This window comes from Crocodylus siamensis, chromosome 7 (genome assembly GCF_052110815.1).
Source record: "Crocodylus siamensis isolate JL-2025a chromosome 7, ASM5211081v1, whole genome shotgun sequence".
Lineage (NCBI taxonomy): Eukaryota > Metazoa > Chordata > Crocodylia > Crocodylidae > Crocodylus > Crocodylus siamensis.
In genome coordinates, this window is record NC_143401.1 from 96,066,889 (window position 1) to 96,088,676 (window position 21,788).

At 51.1% G+C, this 21,788-nt stretch overlaps 1 protein-coding gene across 6 annotated transcripts in view; it reads left to right on the plus strand.

The window, feature by feature from the left end:
• NT5C2 (5'-nucleotidase, cytosolic II) overlaps window positions 1–21,788 on the plus strand; it is an 81,042-nt gene that overhangs the window by 51,717 nt on the left and 7,537 nt on the right. For all 6 annotated transcript variants that reach the window (XM_090056768.1, XM_090056770.1, XM_090056771.1 and 3 more), the window contains 7 exons: window positions 7,178–7,295; window positions 8,773–8,868; window positions 10,184–10,275; window positions 11,265–11,322; window positions 18,670–18,763; window positions 20,005–20,058; window positions 21,134–21,217. In XM_090056768.1, coding sequence (XP_089912894.1) covers window positions 7,178–7,295; window positions 8,773–8,868; window positions 10,184–10,275; window positions 11,265–11,322; window positions 18,670–18,763; window positions 20,005–20,058; window positions 21,134–21,217 — 596 coding nt within the window. The remainder of the gene's footprint in view (window positions 1–7,177; window positions 7,296–8,772; window positions 8,869–10,183; window positions 10,276–11,264; window positions 11,323–18,669; window positions 18,764–20,004; window positions 20,059–21,133; window positions 21,218–21,788) is intronic.

Genomic DNA, 21,788 nt, shown 5'->3' on the forward strand with positions numbered 1-21,788 from the left:
TCAGTCTCCCTGTGACCTTGGGTAAACCATGTAGGTGCCTACTCAGCCATTTCCTTAAACATGGGCTTAATTTGAAGAATATGAGAGTAGTCTTGTGGGGTACAGTAGGGGTATTGATTTGCTTAATTGTTGAGCACATGCTCTGGTATTTTGAACCAGAATTTTCCAACTTGGTTCTTAAAGTCATCATCCTAGATGCATATTTGCACATCAAACTCCAATTCCAGTCAAACACTTAAACAACTCACGGGCACGTCTACGTGTTAATATGTGGTGACGTTGTTACTACCACGATCGGTTTAGCGATGCCAGGGGAAACATCTCCAACCATTCTGTTCAGCAGCTATTAGTAAGTCTGTCGCCCCTGTGTTTGTCTGGTCCCTTTTTGAACCTGGCTGTGCTCTCTGCCTCTAAAAGTGAAATTGGCTCCTGTCAAAAAGTAAAACCAAAAATTAAACCAAGCCAAGTGGAATACTGTCAAAGGAGAGTGAAAGGCATAATGTCAGTGGGGAAGATTAACATGACTTTTCAGCTTATTTCCTCCCAAATAGAGTCATTATAACACAGGGAAGGAGCTCTGTTTATTACAAATCTGATTTCCAGCTTTCCGGTGCCTTTTCCGGTATGTCTCCATGACAGTGCCTGACAGCGTATCTCATAATATTAATGTTTAAGTTCTTTTAACATTTCCACAGTAGCCACTAGCATCCTAGAGCTTAAATCATAGCAGTAGAGTAATTCTTTAAGAAAGCTGACATTTCTCAGCAGGTTTTGAAGAGAATAGACTCGAGCGGCTACATACAACAATCAGCTGAAACACGGCTTGCTTTCTTTTTTACCAGGTTACCTCAGAGGGACAGTTAATGTTATCTCAGGAGTCTCTAGCTCATGGGTGCTATGTTACTGTGTAATCACATAGGGATTTAGAAAGGATTCCACAGACCTTCACGTGCTGAAGCTGTATGTATGCTGTAATGTGATTTTTAAACTATACAAAACTGTACTGCTTTTAAACTGCAAACTTAGGGTGCCTATACACATGCATCAAAGCTGCTCCAACGTGCTGTAATTACAGTGCATCAGAGCAGACTCGATTAATTACGGCGCTCCAGCGGACTCCAGCATCACGTGTATCAGCGTCCCCGTGCTGAAAAATGGCGGCAGGGGCTCGTTCAATGAGCTTTAGTTAAAGTGCACCTGCTGCCATTTTTTCAGCATGGGGTTGCTGATGCATGTGACACTCTGGGTGCTTTAATTAGAGCAGCTCCAAGAGCCACTCTAATTAAATCTTCTCCCCCCTGCAACTTCTGGAGCATATGTATAATCGCTCTTACGAGCAAGCCGTGGATAGCTAGCGAATAGTTTTAAGAAATCTAATTAGGGAAATCATTAGCAACACCTAGGGGGTGCACGCAAGTGCACGTGCACCCCCTGCAAAAAGCACTGCCAACACTGCTGGCGGTGCCTGCGGGCGGTTGCCGCTTGCCATCCCCCCTGCCCCACCGACACCACCAGTTGAATCTGTGGGCGGTCCGTGATCACCACTGGACACTGCTAATGCTTCCAGCAGCGTCTGTGGGTGGTTGGCACTTGTCACCCCCCACCACTGATAGTGCTGCGACTGCCTGCCAGAGGTCACCGCTCGCTGCCGCCGTGCTCCTGCCAGCGCCTGCACCTCCACCGCCTGCAGGAGCTCGCTGTGCCCCCCCAGCCGCCGGGGGCACGTGGCGCTCATGAGGGAAACAATGATCTTCAGAGGCCCAAAAGGATGGGACAGGGTGACCCAGCCCACCTTGGAAAGCTCAGGCTCCTGCGGCTGCATCTGGGCTCTCAAAGAAACCTCTGGCTTCTTCCACAAGAAACAAGGTTCTGCCTCCATGCAGCTGTCTCTGCTGCATAGGAAATCAGAGACTGGTCATCGCCATCATCAGCCCAACCCTTTTTCCAGGCCAAACGCTGTATGGTGATTTTGGGAGCAGAAGTTTGTCATCACACACAAATTATTTGCAAATATGAATAATTCTTGTGACACTTCAGGCACGGAGCAGCACGGATTTGGTAGCTACATGTTGGCACGGGAGAGAGCATTTTCCTCCCTTCCCATGCAGTCAATCATCTCCAGCCAACTCGTGGTGATGGATGATGGCAGGCTCTGGTGGGAGCCGAGTGGCACCTCTGTTGAAGCCTGAATTAGCTGAAGGTGGCCCGATGGAGTACTGTTGAGGTGCAGATCTGAAAGGGCTTTCTCAAAAGCCAGCCAAGCCAAACATGCTCCCAACTTTCTTACCTGTGCAGTTTGCAAAACAGTCGTTGACATTATTCCATGAAAGGTGCAGACTGCACTGCTATGAAGGACCTTAGAAACACTATCCAAATCCTTCAGTGTAGCGGTATGTGAACCTCTTTAAAAGTCATTTCTTAGCCCTGCAGATGCACGTAACATGCGGAACAGGTCTCATTCTCTGTACCAGGTCTAGTTGCAAATGGGTCCTGCACCATGCCTTGTATGGTTCTGTGGCACTTCCCATACCAACACATCACAAAATGCCCTGACCATAAAAGCTCAATTTTGCTCAGCAAACACGGGTGTGAAATGCAAGAATTAAGTTTTGATATGCATGAGTCGCGCCAAATCAACATCCCAAGTCCTTGCTGGGAGCAGTTTCCAGATCTAGGGCAAAATGCTCTTCTCTGATCTCCACAGCGGTTCTTGACTGAGCTGTTCTGCTGCGGTCGCGTGCAGCAGCTTGGCGGGTGCCAAAGGGATGGCGCGCTTGAAAGGAGAGACAGGGCACCAGGCCACATTGTAACCTGCCACCGCATCAGGAAGGGGCAGTAACGACGAAATCGCAGATCAAGGTGAAGCCCCGTCCTGAACGGACTGTACATACTTCTGAGAGAAACCTGAAGGGTCTGTCTCTCGAGCAACAGTTGTGCAGCTTATCATGCCAATAAAATATTCCTGGATTGGCTTCAGCATGTTTTGTGGACTTGAGGGTAGGATTTTGCCTGGATGAGTCACGGTTACTAAACGCGTCTCCTCTGTAAATCAGTTTGAAGCAGTGTTTTGGAATAGCCAGCAGGCCTGCTTTCCACCTCACCCAAGGGCAGCAGCTCCAGCAAACACTCGAGCCCTAAATGGTGCAGAGCTGTGGCGGTTTTAAAATCAGTGTGATTTTTTTTTTTTTTTAACAGGGGAGCCCAGTGTAACTCCTTCCAGGCTGGAGTGACACACTGCATCTGCACCTGCCTCATGTGAGTTAAAATCCTGGCAGCAGCATTTTGCACATGCTGGAGCCTCTGTAGAGATTTTTTTTTCTTTTCAGGAAGGCTATAAAATTGCTACCGAATGTGTCTTGGCAGCAAAGGTAACGGACGGAAAGTGCACGAGGGCGCCGCTCCTCTCTGTACGAGTTCCACTCATTCCAAATTGGCTTCCCTTCCAACGGGTGCTGCATAAGGAAGCCCCACTCATCACGGACATAGGGCTGGCACCATTCACGTCTGTGGTCTCGCTTTGAAACAGTCGATTATGGGATTCTGTGACAAGTGACAATGTGACAGGGAAGCTGAAAGTGCTGACCGCTGGCTTCTGTTTTCAAAGCTTTGGTTGTTCTCTTCAGATCCATCGTTACAAAATCCATGAGCACTGCGTACAGACGCTTTTCTCTGTTTTGGAACATGGATTATGAAAAATAACTTGTCCCTTTGGGGTTGAGGTCTTGGCATGTTTGCAGAGGCCTGGGGTTCAATCACAGAAGGAAATTAAAATAAGTTATAATAGGTACGTAGACTTTACTGACAGGATGTTCACAGGGGGCCAAGAGACTGTGCAAAAGCATCCTGAGGATGAAGCACTTGTGCTTTGATGGCTGTGCATCCTTCAGTGGTCGGGGTTTGGGTGTGCTTCGGGCTGTGCAGAAGCTCATGGCGCAGCTGGCCCTGCATGGCAGGTCTCCAAAATCCAGGTCACCCGCAGCACTCTACAGCACTCCTCAACCTGTACTCCCAGTGTAGGATTGTGGAGGAGTTCCCAAGAAAGTTTTTTAATTATCAAAGCACCCTCTCCTCACTTCTGAATTCTTCCACAGATGAGTGAGTGGAGGGAGCTATAGAGACGCATCAGCCTTGAGTACAGCACTGAGTTGTATGTGTGTATGTAGGTAGGTAGCACTATGCACAGTGTGGATGCCTTCTCCTGCAGTGACGCTGCAGATGCAGTCCCACGAGTCTGTTCACACTGGTTATCTCAAGTAGATGAATCATTTGCTGGGAAGCTCACGTTACCCAAATGAGCGTTCGCGCAGCTTGCAAGAAAATGTCAGTAGGTCGTAGCTCGTCCTGATTAATATGTTGTGTACTGTGGTGTGGCGTGTTGTTGAAACGGGACATGGGTTCGGGTGAGCTCTGACTCTGTTCTCAGTTGTGTCTAATTAAAGGAAAGTTTATCTTGGACCACGTCGTGGTAACCGGAGAGCAATGTTTATAGTCCATTTCCATCCTCCCGGCGTCCAGTTTCCAGCGTCTGTTGATGTCGTGTATTAGCAGGGAGACTCCTATTTTAGTGGTGACATCCAGGCAGAACAGACTGACCTGAATGAGCTAACAGGTTACGTTTCTGCAAAGCTGGGGCCAGGAGGCTGGTGAGGAGCAGGGTTTTATAGGTGAGGATGTATATTTTTCAGAACTTCAGGGCCCGCTGTTGGGCTGGGCTGGGCTGGGCTTCCACCTCGGAGAACTGGATTTGTTCCCCACGTTGTCCTAGTATGAGAGTCCCATATAGTCCTCTGCAACAGCTTTTCCCTTGGTGGCTTTTGAGCTGCTTTCTTAGGTTTAAAAGACTGAAAAGAAGTCCTTAATGGTGAGTAGGTAAAAGAGAGAGGCGGCCAGTTGTGGGGAGGGATTGAGTTTGCAGGTATGTTGCAAGCCACGTGATGCAAGGCTCCATTCCTCTGAAAACAGCATTAGATAAACCTGGGTGTTACTCAGAAAGTTGTGCGAGCAGCAGCCAAGCTTTCCTAGCGAATGACTCCTGGGGTTGATGAGAAATGCCTTCTGTCCATCTTGAACGGCTTGTGGCCTCTTGTGGGGCTCAGTACAGTGGTCTTTGGCCTCCAAGACCGCCAGCTCCATGGTAGCAACAGCACAGTGCAATGGGGCTTTCTGTGTGCAGTCCCTTTGGGAATTTTTCCGGGCTCCCGGGGCGGGATAAGGCAGCAGCAGTCCGAAATCAGTGTGGCTGGCAGGAGTGCCTTCGGCCTGTCTTTGTGCCAGGCTGCTTAAATAAGAAACTCTGAGGATTTGTCTAACGGCAGGTATATTTTTTGCCCAGTCCCAGCAGCGGTTTGACGTTAGCTGTCCTTGCTTAAGGGGCTTCATCATCCCAGCCTCTGATCCTGCATGATCCTTTCTACATTTTATAGCCAGCCTCCTCTTGCTCCTTAAATGCCAGTCCACTTCCCAAGATTTCCTGCTCAATCCTGCTTCTCTCATTTACCTGCAGTATTTCTGCCTCTCCTTCCCACCCACAAGTCCATCTGCCTTTTTGTTTCCAAAAGCCCCAGGCCCCCAAAGCTTTGTAACTTTCCCTGTTTTACTATTATTATAATGAAAAGCTTTTATAACTGCAGTATTACTTTTAAGTGCTCTTCACTAGGAGTGTTGGTATTAAAAACGTGTTCTCACTTGCAGTGAATTGTCATGTGTCTGAGTGAGGTTAAGCCTTGGCAAAAAACCAAACCAAACCCGTTCTTCCCCCCATAACAGTCCCACACCTTAAAACTTAGTCACTTCAATGCTTTGGAGAACATGTGTGATCCCTCCTGTCACTGCAGCCCCCCTTCTTCTTGTCCTAGATTTCCTTCATGGTCCTTTCCTTTTTCATCTTTCTCCTCTATTTTGTCTTAAGTGTGTCCCTCCCTCTAACTTAGCTTCTCTTTTTCCACAATCGTGTGTATGTTCTTGCCTGTGCTAGTTCTCTGGGGATTGTAGATGACATTCATTATTATTAATTGTATTATTTTCTAATTCCCAAAGATGTGCTAGGCGCACCATAAGAAACACAGATCTGTGCTCTGCAGAGTTTACTGTTTAAGTTGGGCCTATATGTGTGCGACTTGCAGATGTCTGCAGTCTCCAAATGCTTAAAACAGTGGAGCCCACTGACATCTCCCTCCTGACTACAGTAGAAATGACCTGACCTTGATCGTAGGGCCAGAGCCTGAGACAGAATTTCCACTGAACAAACTTAAACATCTAGTTCAGAGAAATACAGTGAAGCCATTGTAAATGATTGTTTAATGATTCTGTTCAACTGAGAACTGTTCGGTTCATTGAAAGTGCAATGGGAAAATGGGCCTGATGAGAATAGATCTGCTCAAGAAATACGTTTTCTCTGCAGTGAAATAAGGTGTATTTCGTGAATAAGCAGAGTCCTCTGAAATACCAGAATAATAGGCTTGTATAAAGGACAATGTTTTGGTATAAGAAGGTAACATCTCATGTTTCTCCTGTACCATCCCTTTTTATTAACATATTATCTGCTAACCTGACAGCTGTCCCTTCAAAGGCAGCCAGGACAGCCCACAGTACATATAAACTCCTCCTAGCTGGATTCCTGACGCTAATATTAGCCTGCAGAATTGAACCCAGGCTCGTAGCAGTAGCACTGCGGCACATTAAATTCAGACCCTCTGCCGCCTGCACATCAGCTCCCAAACTGTATTGGCTCATGTGTCAGTGTGGTGAAGAAAAGGAATGGTGTGAAGTGAGCAGATAGAGCATCCGCCGCCGGTGCAATCAGTGGTGGGCCTACCACCACTTGTATGTGTTTGTATCATGGAGTCAGGGGTGGGGGGAGAGATGGTGTCTGGAATAATTTTTGTCTGAAGCAACGAGCTCTGATGGCCTGACTGATATTTCATCTGGTGCATTCTGCTGCTGAAACCTGAACTGCATTTCCACGCTACAAAAGGCCGCTAGCATATCATGATCTAATTCCAGGAGCGCTGTAAGCACCGAAGCAGGAGAACTTGAGCTAGAGAAGGAAGATGATGGAACCGAGTGTGGCGGTGTGGAAGAGGGAGGAGGGAGAATGGAAAAGTTATTTTTAACTGTCTTCTTGTTTAACCCCCTGGCTATTTTTATATTTTCTAACTGAAATCTCATCTTGGTACAGTGTATAAATCCCCTGAATACGAATCTCTTGGATTTGACCTGACCGTAGAAAGATTAGTTTCCATTGGATACCCTCATGAGCTGCTCAATTTTGTCTATGATCCTGCATTCCCTACCAGGTAAATGACTAAAAGATACTGACCCGGTCTGCTTGAGGCTTTGAATATTTGTTCTGAAAGATCATAAAAATGAAAGGTTGAGTGTTCAGAGGGCACTTTTTAGGCCTGCAGTTGGGCACAGAACCCAGGTGAGTAAATGAATGATTTTCACTGACTGACCTGCCTCGCACAGCATTTTGCACACACATCCAGACATGCCAACAGAGAGTGAAAGTGCAGGGAAGGAGGTTGGCTGAGAATGTGGTCCAAAATAACCGTGGAGAGCAGGAAGAGTGAAGGGACACAGCTGGGTGAACACTCGCTCAAAGCCTAGGTTTGAGGGACAATGAATTTTTCCAGAACGTGAACCTGCTCGAATTTTTCATACAGTATTACTTAGTTTTTAAACAAAGTGTTTCTCCATGTGGGCTTTGCACCAGCTCACCTGGAGAAACCCAGAAAGTGGGAACTGGCTGGAAACCTAAATGAAGGTGGGATCAGTCTAGTTGCATTGTCCAACTGAATGCAGCACAGAAGGTGCCTGCAGAATAATTCAGCACTTTAATTCTTACGCTTCTCCCCCTTCCGTAGTAGCAGAGGGACAGGAGTTCGTCTGACACAGAGCAGGTCCTTTAAGGTTGTTCCCACTTGGGACTTGGCTGGGTTTCACTTTTCTGATTCCCATGGAGGCTTCTCTGCAAAAATCTCAGCAGTAGGACCATTGCTATGGACCGTCTGGTTTTGCACCTGCCGCATCCCTCCTCCCCTCCTGGTTGGCACTGAGCTGCATCTTCCTGTATCCTAATAACAGTGACCCTTAATGAACCTGCCAGGACAGTTCCAGTGAGCATATTCAGTGAATTCACTGTCTTCGTCCTGGGGAGGGGAAAGCAGGGATGCTTGTGCAAGGCAGCATTTTTCTCCCAAGCCCAGTGACCAGATAAACGAGAGCAAATGTTGTGCATCTTTGCCAGTGTACACGTTTTGCCCCTCAAATTGACAGCGGCGAACTGCCTGCCATTCTGCTGCTGTCGTGTGCCACACCTGACTCTCCTAGATGTGCCAGAGACGAGCAGGGTGAAGAGATCCCTCCAACATGGTGTGTGCTGCACTGCAGCCCGGCTGAGTTCTCTGTGAACTGCTGATGCAGGTGTGAGTGTCAAACACATCGAAAGCTGCACAACTTCCTGGGGGAAGGCATAGCTAAGCTTTCTGCTGAGTAAAATGATCCTGTTCTGAAATCTAGAGAGGCCAGATCAGTTATCCCTTTACACTGGCTGTGCATTTTTGTTCCCAGAAGCCAGACAAAAGGTGCATTAGAAACCTGTCCGCACATTCGCATCCCGTGTTGGTTTTGGCTTTGGACAGGACCCGCTAGACTTGGTTCCACCCAAGCAAATGGTTTCAGAGCTGATGTTCAGAGGTCTGCTGTTAGCGTGGGGTGTTTGGCCAGTGCTGACTGTGTTTTGGATTTCACTCTTTAATTGCTTTTTGACAGAGGCCTGGTGTTTGACACCCTGTATGGAAACCTGTTGAAAGTCGATGCCTACGGGAACCTCCTGGTGTGCGCACATGGGTTTAACTTCATGCGAGGGTAAGTGCTGGCACCTGATGGCTTATTTCTGGTTTAATATGTGCATTTTGGTGGATTCAGTTGACGTCTAAGAAATGTCAGGTGTCCTTAATGTAGAGACATTTCATTATCTGTAGGGAAAAAAGTCAGTACAGTCGCCAGAGATCCATGTTTTGTAGACTGTTGAAGTTGGAATAGGAGGTGTGGTGGAGAAGGTTTCCAAAATAATGCGTGAGGCCTTTTACCTGGGCTGGCGTAGGTTTAGTTTCCTGCCATCAGTTAAAATAGGGCAATTGTGTCAGCACTCTCTGGAGCAGGCAGAAGTCTGCATCACATGATGCACTTCATCTTAGCTTGAGAAAGGTCAAGGACTTAAACTAGCACAGGAACTACATTTTCAGAGCTTGCCTTTTCAAAGGGTGATAAAGCAGTGTGGAAAAGGCCAGTGTGATTTCCTGCAGCCCCCTTTGTCTGTTAGCATTATCTTACCTGCATGAGTGGAAAGTCTAAGAAGAAAAGAGGGAGCAACAAGCGCTAGGAGCAAAATGCATCTAAGTAAATCCTTGGAGGTGTTTTAAGACCCAGGTAGACAAAGCCTTGGCTGGGATGATGTAGTCAGGGCTGGTCCTGCTGTGAGCAGGGGGTTGGATGAGTTGTGACTTCCTGAGGTCCCTTCCAGCCTCATTGCCTGTGATTCTGTGAAATAGGAAGCAGAAACTTTAGAAGATGAACAGCAGTGAAAACTCCCAGACAATAAATAAGTGATGTTTCCATGGACTCCGGGGAATGGGACAGGAGTAAACATGCCCACAATCTGGCCCTGCTGCATAATGAACAAAGTGTATTTAATGACCTTTTTAAACATTGCCACTCTGCCTTTTAATGATGAGAGCCTCATTATAACCTCCAACAGAATAGCTCTTGCCTCTAGAGATAAAAACTACATGTGGAAGCTCAAAAAAGCATGAAAATGGGAGGGGGTGTTGACTCAGTTTGAGATGAAACAATCAGTGCAAGTGCAGTGGATTTGAACACAGCTGTCAGGTCTGGGGTTAAGCTGTTCTCATTTCCTCTGCCAACCTTGTTCACTTTATGTACTAAGTATTGATGCTGGTACCTGTAGCTCTGCCAGAGCCAGTGTGGTTATGGGAGCGTGAAGTGAATCCTATGCTTACTAGTTCTTCACCAACACAGTGGTAACTTCCACTCAGCATGGTAAAAGTAGACATTGCCAAAGGCTTGATGGACTCTTGAGTGAGATGACCTTTTCTGAAGAACTGGAGAGCATCACGTGGCCTCACTCATTTTCTTCCTTTGCTGCTTTATTTGCTTTCAGGCCAGAAACTCGGGAGCACTACCCAAACAAGTTCATTCAGAGAGATGACACGGAGCGGTTCCACATTCTGAACACACTGTTCAATCTACCAGGTGAGTCCTAGTCAGGGGGCAGAAGGCCAGATCCTGCAGTAGTGGGAGTTTTGCCAGTGACTTGCTTGGCAGCATGATCATAGAATCACAGACAGTGAGGGCTGGAAGGGACCTCAGGAGGTCACATCTATTCCAACCCCCTGCTCCAAGCAGGACCAGCCCCAATTGCATCATCCCAAGCAGGGCCTTGTCCTTAAACACCTCCAAGGATGGAGACTGCACCACCTCTCTGGATAGCCTGGTTCAGTGCTTCACCACCCTCCTAGTGAGAAAGTTTGTCCAAATATCCAACCTCAGCTTCCCTTGCTGCAGCCTGAGCCCATTGCTCCTTGTCCTGTCATTTGCCCCCACTGAGACCAGCCCAGCTCCATCCTCTTTGCAGCCCCCCTGCAGGGAGGTGAAGGCTGCTCTTCAATCCCCCTCGGACTTCTCTTCTCCAGACTCAATCAGCTCAGGTCCCTCAGCCTCTCCCCACCAGTCCTGCCCCCCAGCCCACAACCATTTTCATTGCCCTCCGCTGGACTCTCTCCAATGTGTCCACATCCTTTCTGCAGTGGGGGCCACACAACTGAACACAGGACTTCAGATGTGGCCTCCCCAGTGCTGAATACAGGGAAGAATCACTGCCCTCCATCTGCCAGTACCGCTCCTATGGATGCAGCCCAGGATGCTGGTCAACTTCTTGGCACAAGGGCACACTGCTGGGTTCTGTTCAGCCTCTTGCCCCTGTCCCCCCAGGTCCTTTTTTGCAGAGCTGCTGCCCGACCCGTCACCCCCAGCCTGCCCTGGTGCAGGGGATTGCTCTGTCCTAAGTGCATGACTTTGCACTTGTCTTTGTTGAACCTTATGAGATTTTGCAACTCATGATGACACCTGTTACTGCTTTTTGGATTTAGTTACATGAACATCTCTTTTTCCAGCTGTGCACCCCAAAATTATTTTAACTGTTGGTTTCATCCTTGGATTAATTCTGTTTTGTTTCTTTGCAGAGACCTACCTGTTGGCTTGCCTAATAGATTTCTTTACTAATTGTGACAGGTATACGAGGTATGTATGCTCTCGGAGTTCATACAGCTAACAGTGTGGTAATTTTTTTTAATAACGTCTGCATTTGTAAAATATCAAATACAATGGAGCAGCTCTGTCAAGTTTTGAACTAATCTCTGTTATGGCCAAGAGCGGTCTATCGACTGCCTTCAGCAGACATAAGATCACGCCTTTTTAACTTTTTATGTCTGGTGAAGTCAGTGCTGAAGAGAAAGCCAAATTAAAATCTAAAGTCACTGGCAGTATGTCTTTTCCTTCATGCTGTGCACCTGCGTACGGTATGGGTTTCATAGATTTCATAGACATTAGGGCTGGAAGGGACCTCGGGAGATCATCGAGTCCAGCCCCCTGCCCAAGGGGCAGGAAGTCAGCTGGGGTCATAGGATCCCAGCAAGATAAGCATCCAATTTACTCTTGAAGGTGTTCAATGTAGGCGCTTGAACCACCTCCGCTGGCAGACTGTTCCAGACCTTGGGGGCTTGGACAGTAAAGAAATTCTTCCTTATGTCCGGCCTGAAACGGTCTTGCAGGAGTTTGTGACCGTTCGACCTCGTCATCCCTTGGGGCGCACTGGTGAACAGACGTTCCCCCAGATCCTGGTGGTCACCCCTGATAAACTTATAGGTGGCCATCAGATCACCCCTGAGCCTGCGCTTTTCCAGGCTAAAGAGTCCCATGGCTCTCAGCCTGTCATCGTAAGATCTGTTTTCCTGACCTCCGATCATGCGCGTGGCTCTCCTCTGGACTCTCGCAAGCTTCTCCACATCCTTTTTGAATTGTGGAGCCCAAAACTGGACGCGGTACTCCAGCTGCGGCCTCACCAAGGCCGAGTACAAGGGGAGAATGACGTCCCGGGATTTGCTCGAGAAGCATCTATGGATGCACACCAGCATTTTGGTCGCTTTACTAGCCGCAGGATCGCATTGGAAGCTCATGTTCATCTTGTGGTCAATGATGACCCCCAAGTCTCTTTCTTCTGTAGTGCTATCCAACGTAGCACTGCCAAGCCTATACGGGTGCTGCAGGTTTTTCCTCCCAAGGTGGAGAACCTTGCATTTTTCGGTGTTAAACACCATGAAGTTCTCATCTGCCCATTTGCTGAGCTTGTCCAGGTCAGCCTGGATCACCCGCCTGTCTTCTGGCGTGGATGCTTTGCCCCAAAGTTTGGTGTCATCGGCGAACTTGGCCAGTCCACTCCTGACTCCAATGTCCACATTGTTAATGAAGATGTTGAACAGGATGGGTCCCAGGACAGAGCCTTGAGGGACCCCACTGGTCACAGGGCACCATGATGAGTGACTGCCATCAATCACAACCCTCTGGGTCCGACCACGGAGCCAGTTTCCCAGCCAGCGGATCGTGGTGGAGCCAAGGCCACAACTGGGCAGTTTGGCCAAGAGGTGATCATGGGATACCAGATCAAAGGCTTTTTTGAAGTCAAGATATATGACATCAATCTCTTCTCCCTGGTCCAGCTGATAGGTCACCCGGTCATAGAAGGAAATGAGATTGGTCAAGCAAGACCTACCCGCAACAAACCCGTGCTGGCTGTCCCTTAGGATGTTAGCCTAGGCCAGTCCCTCAAGGATGGCCTCCTTAATAAACTTTTCTAAGATCTTCCCCAGGATAGAAGTCAGGCTAATGGGCCTGTAGTTAGCCGGATCCACTCTCCTCCCTTTCTTGAAGATTGGCACCACGTTGGCCGTCTTCCAGTCTTCGGGCACTACACCAGAGCGCCAGGAGTTTTCAGAGATCTGTGCCAGGGGCTGGGCTATGACGCTCGCCAGCTCCTTGAGTACCCTGGGGTGCAGGTTGTCAGGGCCGGCTGACTTGAAGGTATCCAGCTTCTCAAGGTGTTCCTGCACGAGGTCAGCATTTATGGAGGGTAGGGGATTCCCCTCACCCAGATTTCCCTGTCCCATAGCAGGCATGGGCGTCCCATGGGACTGATGAAAGACTGACACAAAGTACCTATTTAATAGGTTGGCTTTTTCCTGGGTGTCAGTTGTCAGTTGCCCCATCTGGTTTAGCAGGGGTCCAACATTGCCCTTGCTTTTCCTCCGGCTCCCCACATATCTGAAAAAGGACTTTTTGTTGTCCTTGATGCCTGAAGCTAGTTGGAGTTCAGTTGCAGCCTTGGCTTTCCTGGTTTGCTCCCTGCAGGACCAGACCAGTGCAGAATAATCCTCCTTCGAGGTGAATCCCATCCTCCATCCTTTGTAGGCTTTCCTTTTTAGCCGCAGAAGGTCCGCGAGGTCCCTGGAGAGCCAGGAGGGCTGCTGTGCCTTCTTGCTGCCTTTCCTCCGTGTTGGAATAGATTTAGCTTGTGCACTGAGGATCGCTTCCTTGAGAAGCAACCACTCTTCTTGAACTCCCATCTTCCTGGGGTCATGGTCCCTGAGGGCCTGACCGACAAGCCTCTTGAGCTTGTCAAAGTCGGCTTTTCTGAAGTCAAGGACTTCTGTGTTGCTGACTGACTTGCCAGCTTTATGGCGGATGGTGAAGGTGATCAGCTCGTGGTTGCTGTCACCCAGCTTCCCATCGATCACTAGGTCGCCGATTAGGTCGTCCCCCGTAGCCAGTACCAGGTCGAGCAGCGCTTTGCCTCTCGTTGGCCCATAGACTTCTTGAGTCAGGTAGAGGTCATCCACGCATGAGAGGAAGCTTTGCGCCCGCTCAGATTTAGCTGAGTGATCTTCCCACGAGATGTCCGGGTAATTGAAGTCACCCATGACAACCAAGGTCCTGGAGCAAGCGGCCTCAGTCAGTTCCCGGGCGAACTCCTGGTCAAGCTTGGGACTTTGAGTGGGAGGTCTGTAGTAGACTCCCACCGTTGTGTCCCCTGTGCCGAATTCCCCACGAATTTTTACCCAGAGGGTCTCTAGCTGTCCATGCCGGTCGCCAACATCAGCTTGCAGGGACATGTAGCTTTCCTTCACATAGAGAGCTACACCCCCGCCCCTTTTGTCAGCACGATCCCTCCTGTACAGGGTATAGCCCTCTGTACCCGTGGTCCAGTCATGGGTGGAGTCCCACCAGGTCTCCGTTATCCCAATGACATCATATTTCTTTGCACTGAGCAGGAGGACGAGCTCGTCCTGCTTGTTGCCCAGGCTCCTGGCATTAGTGTACAGGCAGGTGAGTGTGCCCTTGGGGGCTCTTGCCTTGCCCACAGATTGTGCCAGGTCTGGGCCAGGAGTGGGCTCCCTTAAGTGCCTTGGTCCGCTGGCTTTGCAAGGGTTGCTCAGCGGGCCAGCAGTGGCAGTCGTCCCCCCATCCCCCAGCGGGCTTAGTTTAAAGCCCAGTGGAGCAGGTCAGCCAGCCTGGCTGAGGAGAGCCTCCTCCCCGGGGGCAGAGGTGGAGGCCATCTCTTCCCAGCAGCTCGCTGCCTCTCTTGCTGAGGAGCGGGCTGTGGTCATGGAAGCCAAAGCCTTCCCGATGACACCAGCTCTGCAGTCTTTGGTTCACTGCATGGATCCTCCTCTCCCTCCTCAGCCCACAGCCCGAGACTGGGAGGATCGAGGAAAACACCACCTGAGCTCCCAGACCCCTAAGCCCCGCTCCCAACTCCCTGTAGCGCCTCATGACCTGGCTGGGGGTGCTCCGAGCCGTGTCATTGGTGCCCACATGAATACGGAGCATGGGGTAGTGGTCTGTGGGCCGGAGGAGCTGCGGGATCCTCTCCGCAATGTCTCGGATGCGGGCCCCCGGGAAGCAGCAGACTTCCCGGGCTAAGGGGTCGGGGCGGCAGATCGCCCCCTCGGTGCCCCGCAGGACGGGGTCTCCCACAACAAACACCTTACGCTTTGTCTTGGGGAGAGCGGGGCCAGTAGCTGTGGTTGAGCCTGGGTTGCCTGCGGGAGCTGGCAACTGCGTGGGCTCTGCCGGGGCTGCAAGGGGTGCGAACCTGTTGCTAAGCTCCGGCGAGGGGGGGGCCTGGGTGCGGCAGGCCTTGGGGCCCTTGACCACCTTGGTCCATGCCCCTGACTGGGCAGAGCGGGAGGTCCCAGACTCCTCCCTGGTCCTGGAGGGAGACGGTGCTCTCCCCTGCGGCTCCCGGGGGAGCCGGGCCTGGCAGTAGGAGTCTATCTCCTGCTCGCAGTCCCTGATGGCACGCAGTCTCTGGACTGTGGCCTGGAGCTCCTCCAGCTGGCGCGCCAGAGACCCCAGTAGGGAGCAGACCCCGCAAGGGGAGGGGGCCATGCTCCCGGGCCCCAGAGCCTGAAAAAGGGACAGGCAGCCCCCGCAGCCAGGAGTCAGGGGCTCCGTCTGCGTGGAGCCCGGGACCATGGGCTCCGTCTGGGTGGCTGTCTCTGAGGTGCCCAGTGGAGAGGCCGCAGAGCCCGAGGGGACCCTCAGGGTACGGCGTGTGCCCATCCGTGTCATGCCTCTGGTAGGCTGGCTACGGCTGGGGGGGGTCGCAGGCAGGGTCTCGTGCCCTCCCTTGCCCTCTCCTGCGCGAACTCTGCGCTAACTCGAGCTCCTGTTCACGCAGCCTGGTCGCGCGGCTCCGGTCGCGTGGCTCCCTGGGGGGCTGGGCCAAGTAGGGGCCTGGGCGGGGGCTTGACCCAGCTCCATGCAGCCGCCTCCTCCCAGGGAGCGAGGAGTTAACCCCTTCCCACCACGAGCCTGCTTATCTCCGGCTGTGCTGGGGGTCGGCAGGGGGCTCGGCGGGTGCTGAGGGGGTGTCTGGGGGGCTTCGGGGGAGCGGGGGCGCAGTGGGCTTCACCCGCGCGTCTCTCACCACTCCGGAGCTGGGTTGCTCCAGCTCTGCTAAGTATAGAGGGAGGGACTGGTTAGTTTGTACTTCCCCACCATCCTTGGTGTCTCTGTTAAGACTCTGACAATAATGCCAAATCCGTTGTCTTGATGACGTGGACACTTGTGATCTGAGACCATGTCACTGTAGGCACCAAGTTCTCCCACCAGCTCTGCCATGTCCATTTTCAAAGCCTGTTAGCTGAGGCTGTATTTGAACAGACAAGAGTTCTGTGCCCAGAGCCAGTCTGATTTCAGTTTTCATGAGTTAAAAACCTCACTTAGTCAAAAGTGAAATACCTACCACGGGTTTGACACAGCGAGAGGTTTCCCTGAAGCGTTGAAGTCTGGCTTGAATAATTTTCAAGAACCCATTTTCCAAGCCTGGAAGGACATGGGCAGTGGGGTCCCCCAGGGCTCGGTCCTCGGGCCCGCGCTGTTCAACATCTTCATCAGCAATTTGGACGAGGGGGTAAAAAGCACCTGTTCAAATTTGCTGATGACACTAAGATGTGGGGGGACGTGGGCACACTGGAAGGATGCAACAGGCTACAATCAGACCTAGACAGGGTGGGCGGACGAGAATAGGATGGGTTTCAACACAGACAAGTGCAAGGTGATGCACCTCGGGAGGAACAACCGGCACCACACCTACAGGCTGGGGGACTCCCCTCTTGTCAGCACGGAGGCGGAAAGGGATCTGGGGGTCATCATTGACTCCAAGGTGAACACGGGTCGGCAGTGTGGGGACGCGGTCAGGAAGGCCAGCCGCACCTTGTCCTGCATCCACAGATGCATCTCGAGCAGGTCCAGGGAGGTGATCCTCCCCCTCTGTGCGGCACTGGTCAGGCCGCAGCTGGAGTACTGCGTCCAGGTCCGGGCACCGCACTTCAAGAGGGATGTGGACAGCATTGAGAGGGTCCAAAGGAGGGCCACTCGCATGGTCAGGGGACAGCAGGGCAGGCCCTACAAGGAGAGGCGACGGGACCTGAACCTGTTCAGCCTCCGCAAGAGAAGGCTGAGGGGGGATCTTGTGGCCTGTTATAAACTAGTCCGGGGGGATCAGCAGGCATTGGGGGAGTCCCTGTTCCCCCGAGCACCGCCAGGAGTGACCAGGAATAATGGTCACAAGCTGGCAGAGGGGAGATTTAGGCTAGATATCAGGAGGTGCGACTTCACGGTCAGGGCGGCTAGGGTCTGGAACCAGCTTCCAAGAGAAGTGGTGCAGGCCCCTACCCTGGGGGTGTTTAAGAGGAGGTTAGATGAACATCTTGCTGGGGTTGTCTGACCCCAGTACTCTTTCCTGCCATGGCAGGGGGTCGGACTGGATGATCTGCTCAGGTCCCTTCCGACCCTAGAAACTATGAAACTATGAAACTCGTACAAGAATTCTGGATTTGCTGTTTACAGACAGCATTTTGAAGTGTTTCCCTACGTTGTGTATGCCCACAGGCACTTCCTTCCCTGGGCTTTCTCCTGAGTGTTGTCGCATTGGCAGCATGCTCGATTTAGAAGAGTAATATTGAAACACATGGCTTTTTCTTTTATGTTTGTGAGAGGGGCTTACGTGCATGGGCTTTCAGACAGGTCTAAGTCAAGAAAATGGCGTTTGCTTTTTGAGATTCCAAATCTAGCTGAGGTTGCACTGACAACTCGTGGGACACAATTTTCCAGTCATTCAACATATGAGGTTTCACTAAGATTGAACACATGCAGTTTGCTCAGGGACACTAGGATTGCCATTCTGGATCTGGCCAGTGGCCCATAGACACAGCCTGTAACCTGTTGTGGGCAATTATGGTATCATTTACCTACAGAAGTTGCTTCCTAATCTGTCTAAATTAATGGCTAGCTCATGCCCCAAAGCATTGGGTTTTCGAGCCCCAGTAAATACATGCGTATGTGCATAGCTAATTCCTTTTGAAGGCTGCTAATGTAAATTCTTGGTCTCAGTGATATCTGGCGGTGGTGACGTGAGCTGCTTAGTGATGGGTGTGTTTGAAAAATGGACGTATTTCCTTTTTCAGGGTTAAATGTGTTGATTTCCATTTCCACGGAATATCCCCTTCTCCTGGTGTTGTGAAAGCACATAAATAGCAGCAACCACTCTCTTCGGCTTTTCATAAATCTCTATACCCTCCATTTTCTTTCATTGGTTGAATGACCTGTGTAACCCCAGCGTTTCAGCCTCAAAGAAATCGTTCCATATTTCTAGTTATTTTCCAGTATTCTGGTAGGATTGAGAGGGAGAGAGTAAAATCCCAGTCGCAAGGACCTGAAGCACCACTACTGCTCTGTGGCCCAGTGGGAGCAGGCGCCCCGGCGGGCTGAATGAGAACCGTGTTCAGGTAGCAAACACGTCTCGTGCTGCTGAATATGCCAGGCAGGCTGCACGTGCTGCTGCTGGCAGCATTTCTCCTGTACGGAGACAATAGGAAGCAGTTACCACAAGCCAGAAACACATGCCTTTGAACTGTCTGGTCTCTCGGGGTTCCCTCCTTAGTCACATAGGTCCTGTGACCCATGCACACGTCTTCTGGCTGCTGGTCTCCTTGTGACACGGCTGATCTCTGTTCTCTCTCCCCATAGCTGTGAAACGGGGTTTAAAGATGGAGACCTCTTTATGTCCTTCCGGAGCATGTTCCAGGATGTCCGAGATGCTGTGGACTGGGTTCATTACAAGGTGATTGGCACTCCTTAGCTGTGCACTGAACCAGACCCTTGATATGGAAGTGATCGGTGTGAGCCTGTCCCTGGAAAGGAAAGCTGCCTTGCCATCTAGCGAGCAAACACTAAACTGCAGATACTTATGCAGAAGGCTCCCTCCCTTTGCTTCCTGATCCCTGTCTGCTGTGCACAGACATCACTGTCCTCACCTACATTTAACTAATGTCACCCCATATGCTCCTCAGCCATGCGTGCATTTAATACGTTACATAGATGGTACAGACCAAGGGTTCTCAGCGTTTTGGTCCCGCAGGCCAGATGAGGGGCGTTGGGCTAATCCATGGGCTGGATCCAAGCCCACGCAGCAGGATCGAGTCCTGGGGCCCCACGCCACCTGCCTGCTGGGATTGGGGCCCACACCACCCCTGCCTGGTCCCGCGTGCGAAGACCTGGCTCTGAGAGCCCTGCACCACCCCCGACCGGCCTCCCGTGCAGGGCTACAGGCCAGATGACATGATGTCAGAAGGTAGATCTCTTGCCCATGGGCTGGGGGGCTTGAGCACCCCTGGCTCAGACTTTGAATTTTTGCAACATTGGGTTGATTGTAAACGGACTCCAGAATATTAATTTTGTGTGGTCCGCAAGCCATTTGTACCAGCTGAAGAAGCTCATAAACTGGCTCCTCTGCTTGCTGCAGAGCACACACAGGCACACAGACGTAACACTAGCTGGGTTTTGTGATATTCAACATCCATGAATATGCCAGCCAAAGGTCCCTTTAGCTTTCCTTCTTGAGAGAAATCCCCTTGGGAGCATGGGTCACTTCGTGGGATTTGATCGCATTTTATGGTTTAGGGAAGCATCTGATTTCTGCAAGATGCTTTTCTTTTCATGGCACTTTTGCACAATTGACCAGGTGGATTATGTGCTGGCCTTTTGCCTTTTACTGATGTGTTGGGGACAGCTGGTCTGGGCTTTTATTAGTACGGTGCATCCCCTTTCTCTTCCGCTTTGCTTACATTCCTTCCTGAAAGGACCACAATGCTGTTACAGTGAAATATTCCCCTGTACGTAAGCTCATCCCACCACAGCGCGGGGCTGGATGGCGCGGAGAACTTCCCTAGCCTCTTGCCCTTTGACTCCCTAGTTCAGATTCAGCACCAAGTTGTCCCTTTGCAGGATTTTGGCAGGATGGGCCTTGAAGTCTGTTAGGACACGATTTCCTTCCTCACCTGGGTTCTGTTGTTTCCGTTTCAGGGCTCTCTCAAGGAAAAGACGCTCGAGAATCTGGAGAAGTATGTGGTGAAAGACGTAAGTGTGGGGTTCACTTACGGTGCAACATGATGTGCTCTCATGAGAATATAGGCAGGAAATGGAGGGGAAAAATAAACCTGTTGATTGGTATTGCTGAGGAAGAAGATGGGTAGCACTGTGGTTTCTCCTGGAGCAAGCAGAGGTCAGACTCAGTCTTCATCTCAGTTCAGCAGTCCACGTGCTGTTGCTGCCAGCAGCTCTTGAGCAGACTGTGAAAGCCAGAGGAGGATTGTGGGAAAGCAGGGTTGGAAGGGACCTCATGTGAGCATCTAGTTCAGCCCCCTGCTCAAAATGCCTGGATCATCCCTGACTAAACCCTCCCAGATGTATTTTGTGATAGAAGTGACGGTGCGGCGAGGCCCTGGTGGGGACAGCGACTCTCGTTACCCAACCAGTCACTCTGATGGAGCTCTGCAAGCCACAGCTCCAGAGGAGAAGCAGGACAGCTGTGTTGTGCCAAGGCCCTGTCCCCCCAGTTGCATGCTCAGTGCAGTGGCTGGCCCGGGGAAGCTGAGACTGCAGCCTGCCTCCTGCCGAGCAGTTGCTGTTGTCTGTGGCACGGGCCAGCAGCAAGCAGCATCCTGGAGCTAGGCCCGTGCCCTATGAACCTCTAGGACATCATTCGGTTTCAACTGCTGATATCAGCTAGTTGGTGCGTGGCCCAGGCCTGCTGTGGGGAGCCAGGCCTCTGCCCCTACCAGCAGACTGCTTTAGATCATGATCAGTCCTTCTTACAGTGGCTGAGCTGGGATTTGCAATGGCTCCAGGCTGCAGCAGTCTGTAATTCTGAGGTCTGGTTTATCCCCTTCCCTAACCCGGGGTCGAAGCACTCAGACTTGGCCTACCCAGGGGCCCATTTTGGTATGTGCTCTGCCCAGACTCCTGGTCCACATCCTCGCAGGGGAGCACAGGGTCCTGCTGGCTCCTGTGGGCTGGTTTGACTGGTTCTCAGCAGATTCTCTCCCACTGGCTGTGCTCCCGAGGCAAGGAGGGTTCATTGTAACGTGTGTGTGTGCTGATCACCAAGCTCTGGTTCTCCTGACGTCCCCGTCTCCCCCACGTGACATTGCAGGCGAAGCTGCCTTTGCTGCTGAGCCGCATGAACGAAGTCGGGAAGGTGTTTCTCGCCACCAACAGCGACTACAAATACACAGACGTAAGTGCAGCTGGAGCTCGGTGTGGCAGGGCTGTGGTGTGCTGGGGTGCTCAGCATGACTCTGTTCTGAGTGTGCCCTGGGCACGCCCTAGCATGGCGGAGAGCCCTTTAATGGTTAAAGCAGAGGACCAGGCCTGTAACTCTCTCGGGCTTTGTGCCTGGTGCTGCCACTGGGTCACTGAGGGCCAGTCAGTCACCTCTGTTCCTCTGCAGGTGAACAACTCTTGGTAAATGCAGGGTGTTGTTGGTTTTACACCCCCAAGCCCTCTGAAATGCATATATTTAGGGACCTACCGAAATCATGGTTTTGCAGATTTCATGAAAAACAGTGATGTCCACAATTGCTGCAGCCACTGGGAATTTTGGCATCGACCAGCACTTCCCACAACATCAACCAGGAAAAGAAAAAGGCAGTAGTGACGTAGGCCGAGGGAAGGCGCCCTCTGCAAATCAGCGGCAAGGGGTGGGGCAAAAAAATAGCAATAGCGATGTAGACTGAGTGAAGGTGCCCTCCACCAATCACCAGGGCCCCACCATTAATCAGCTGCTGCAAAATGCCCCTGAAATCAGC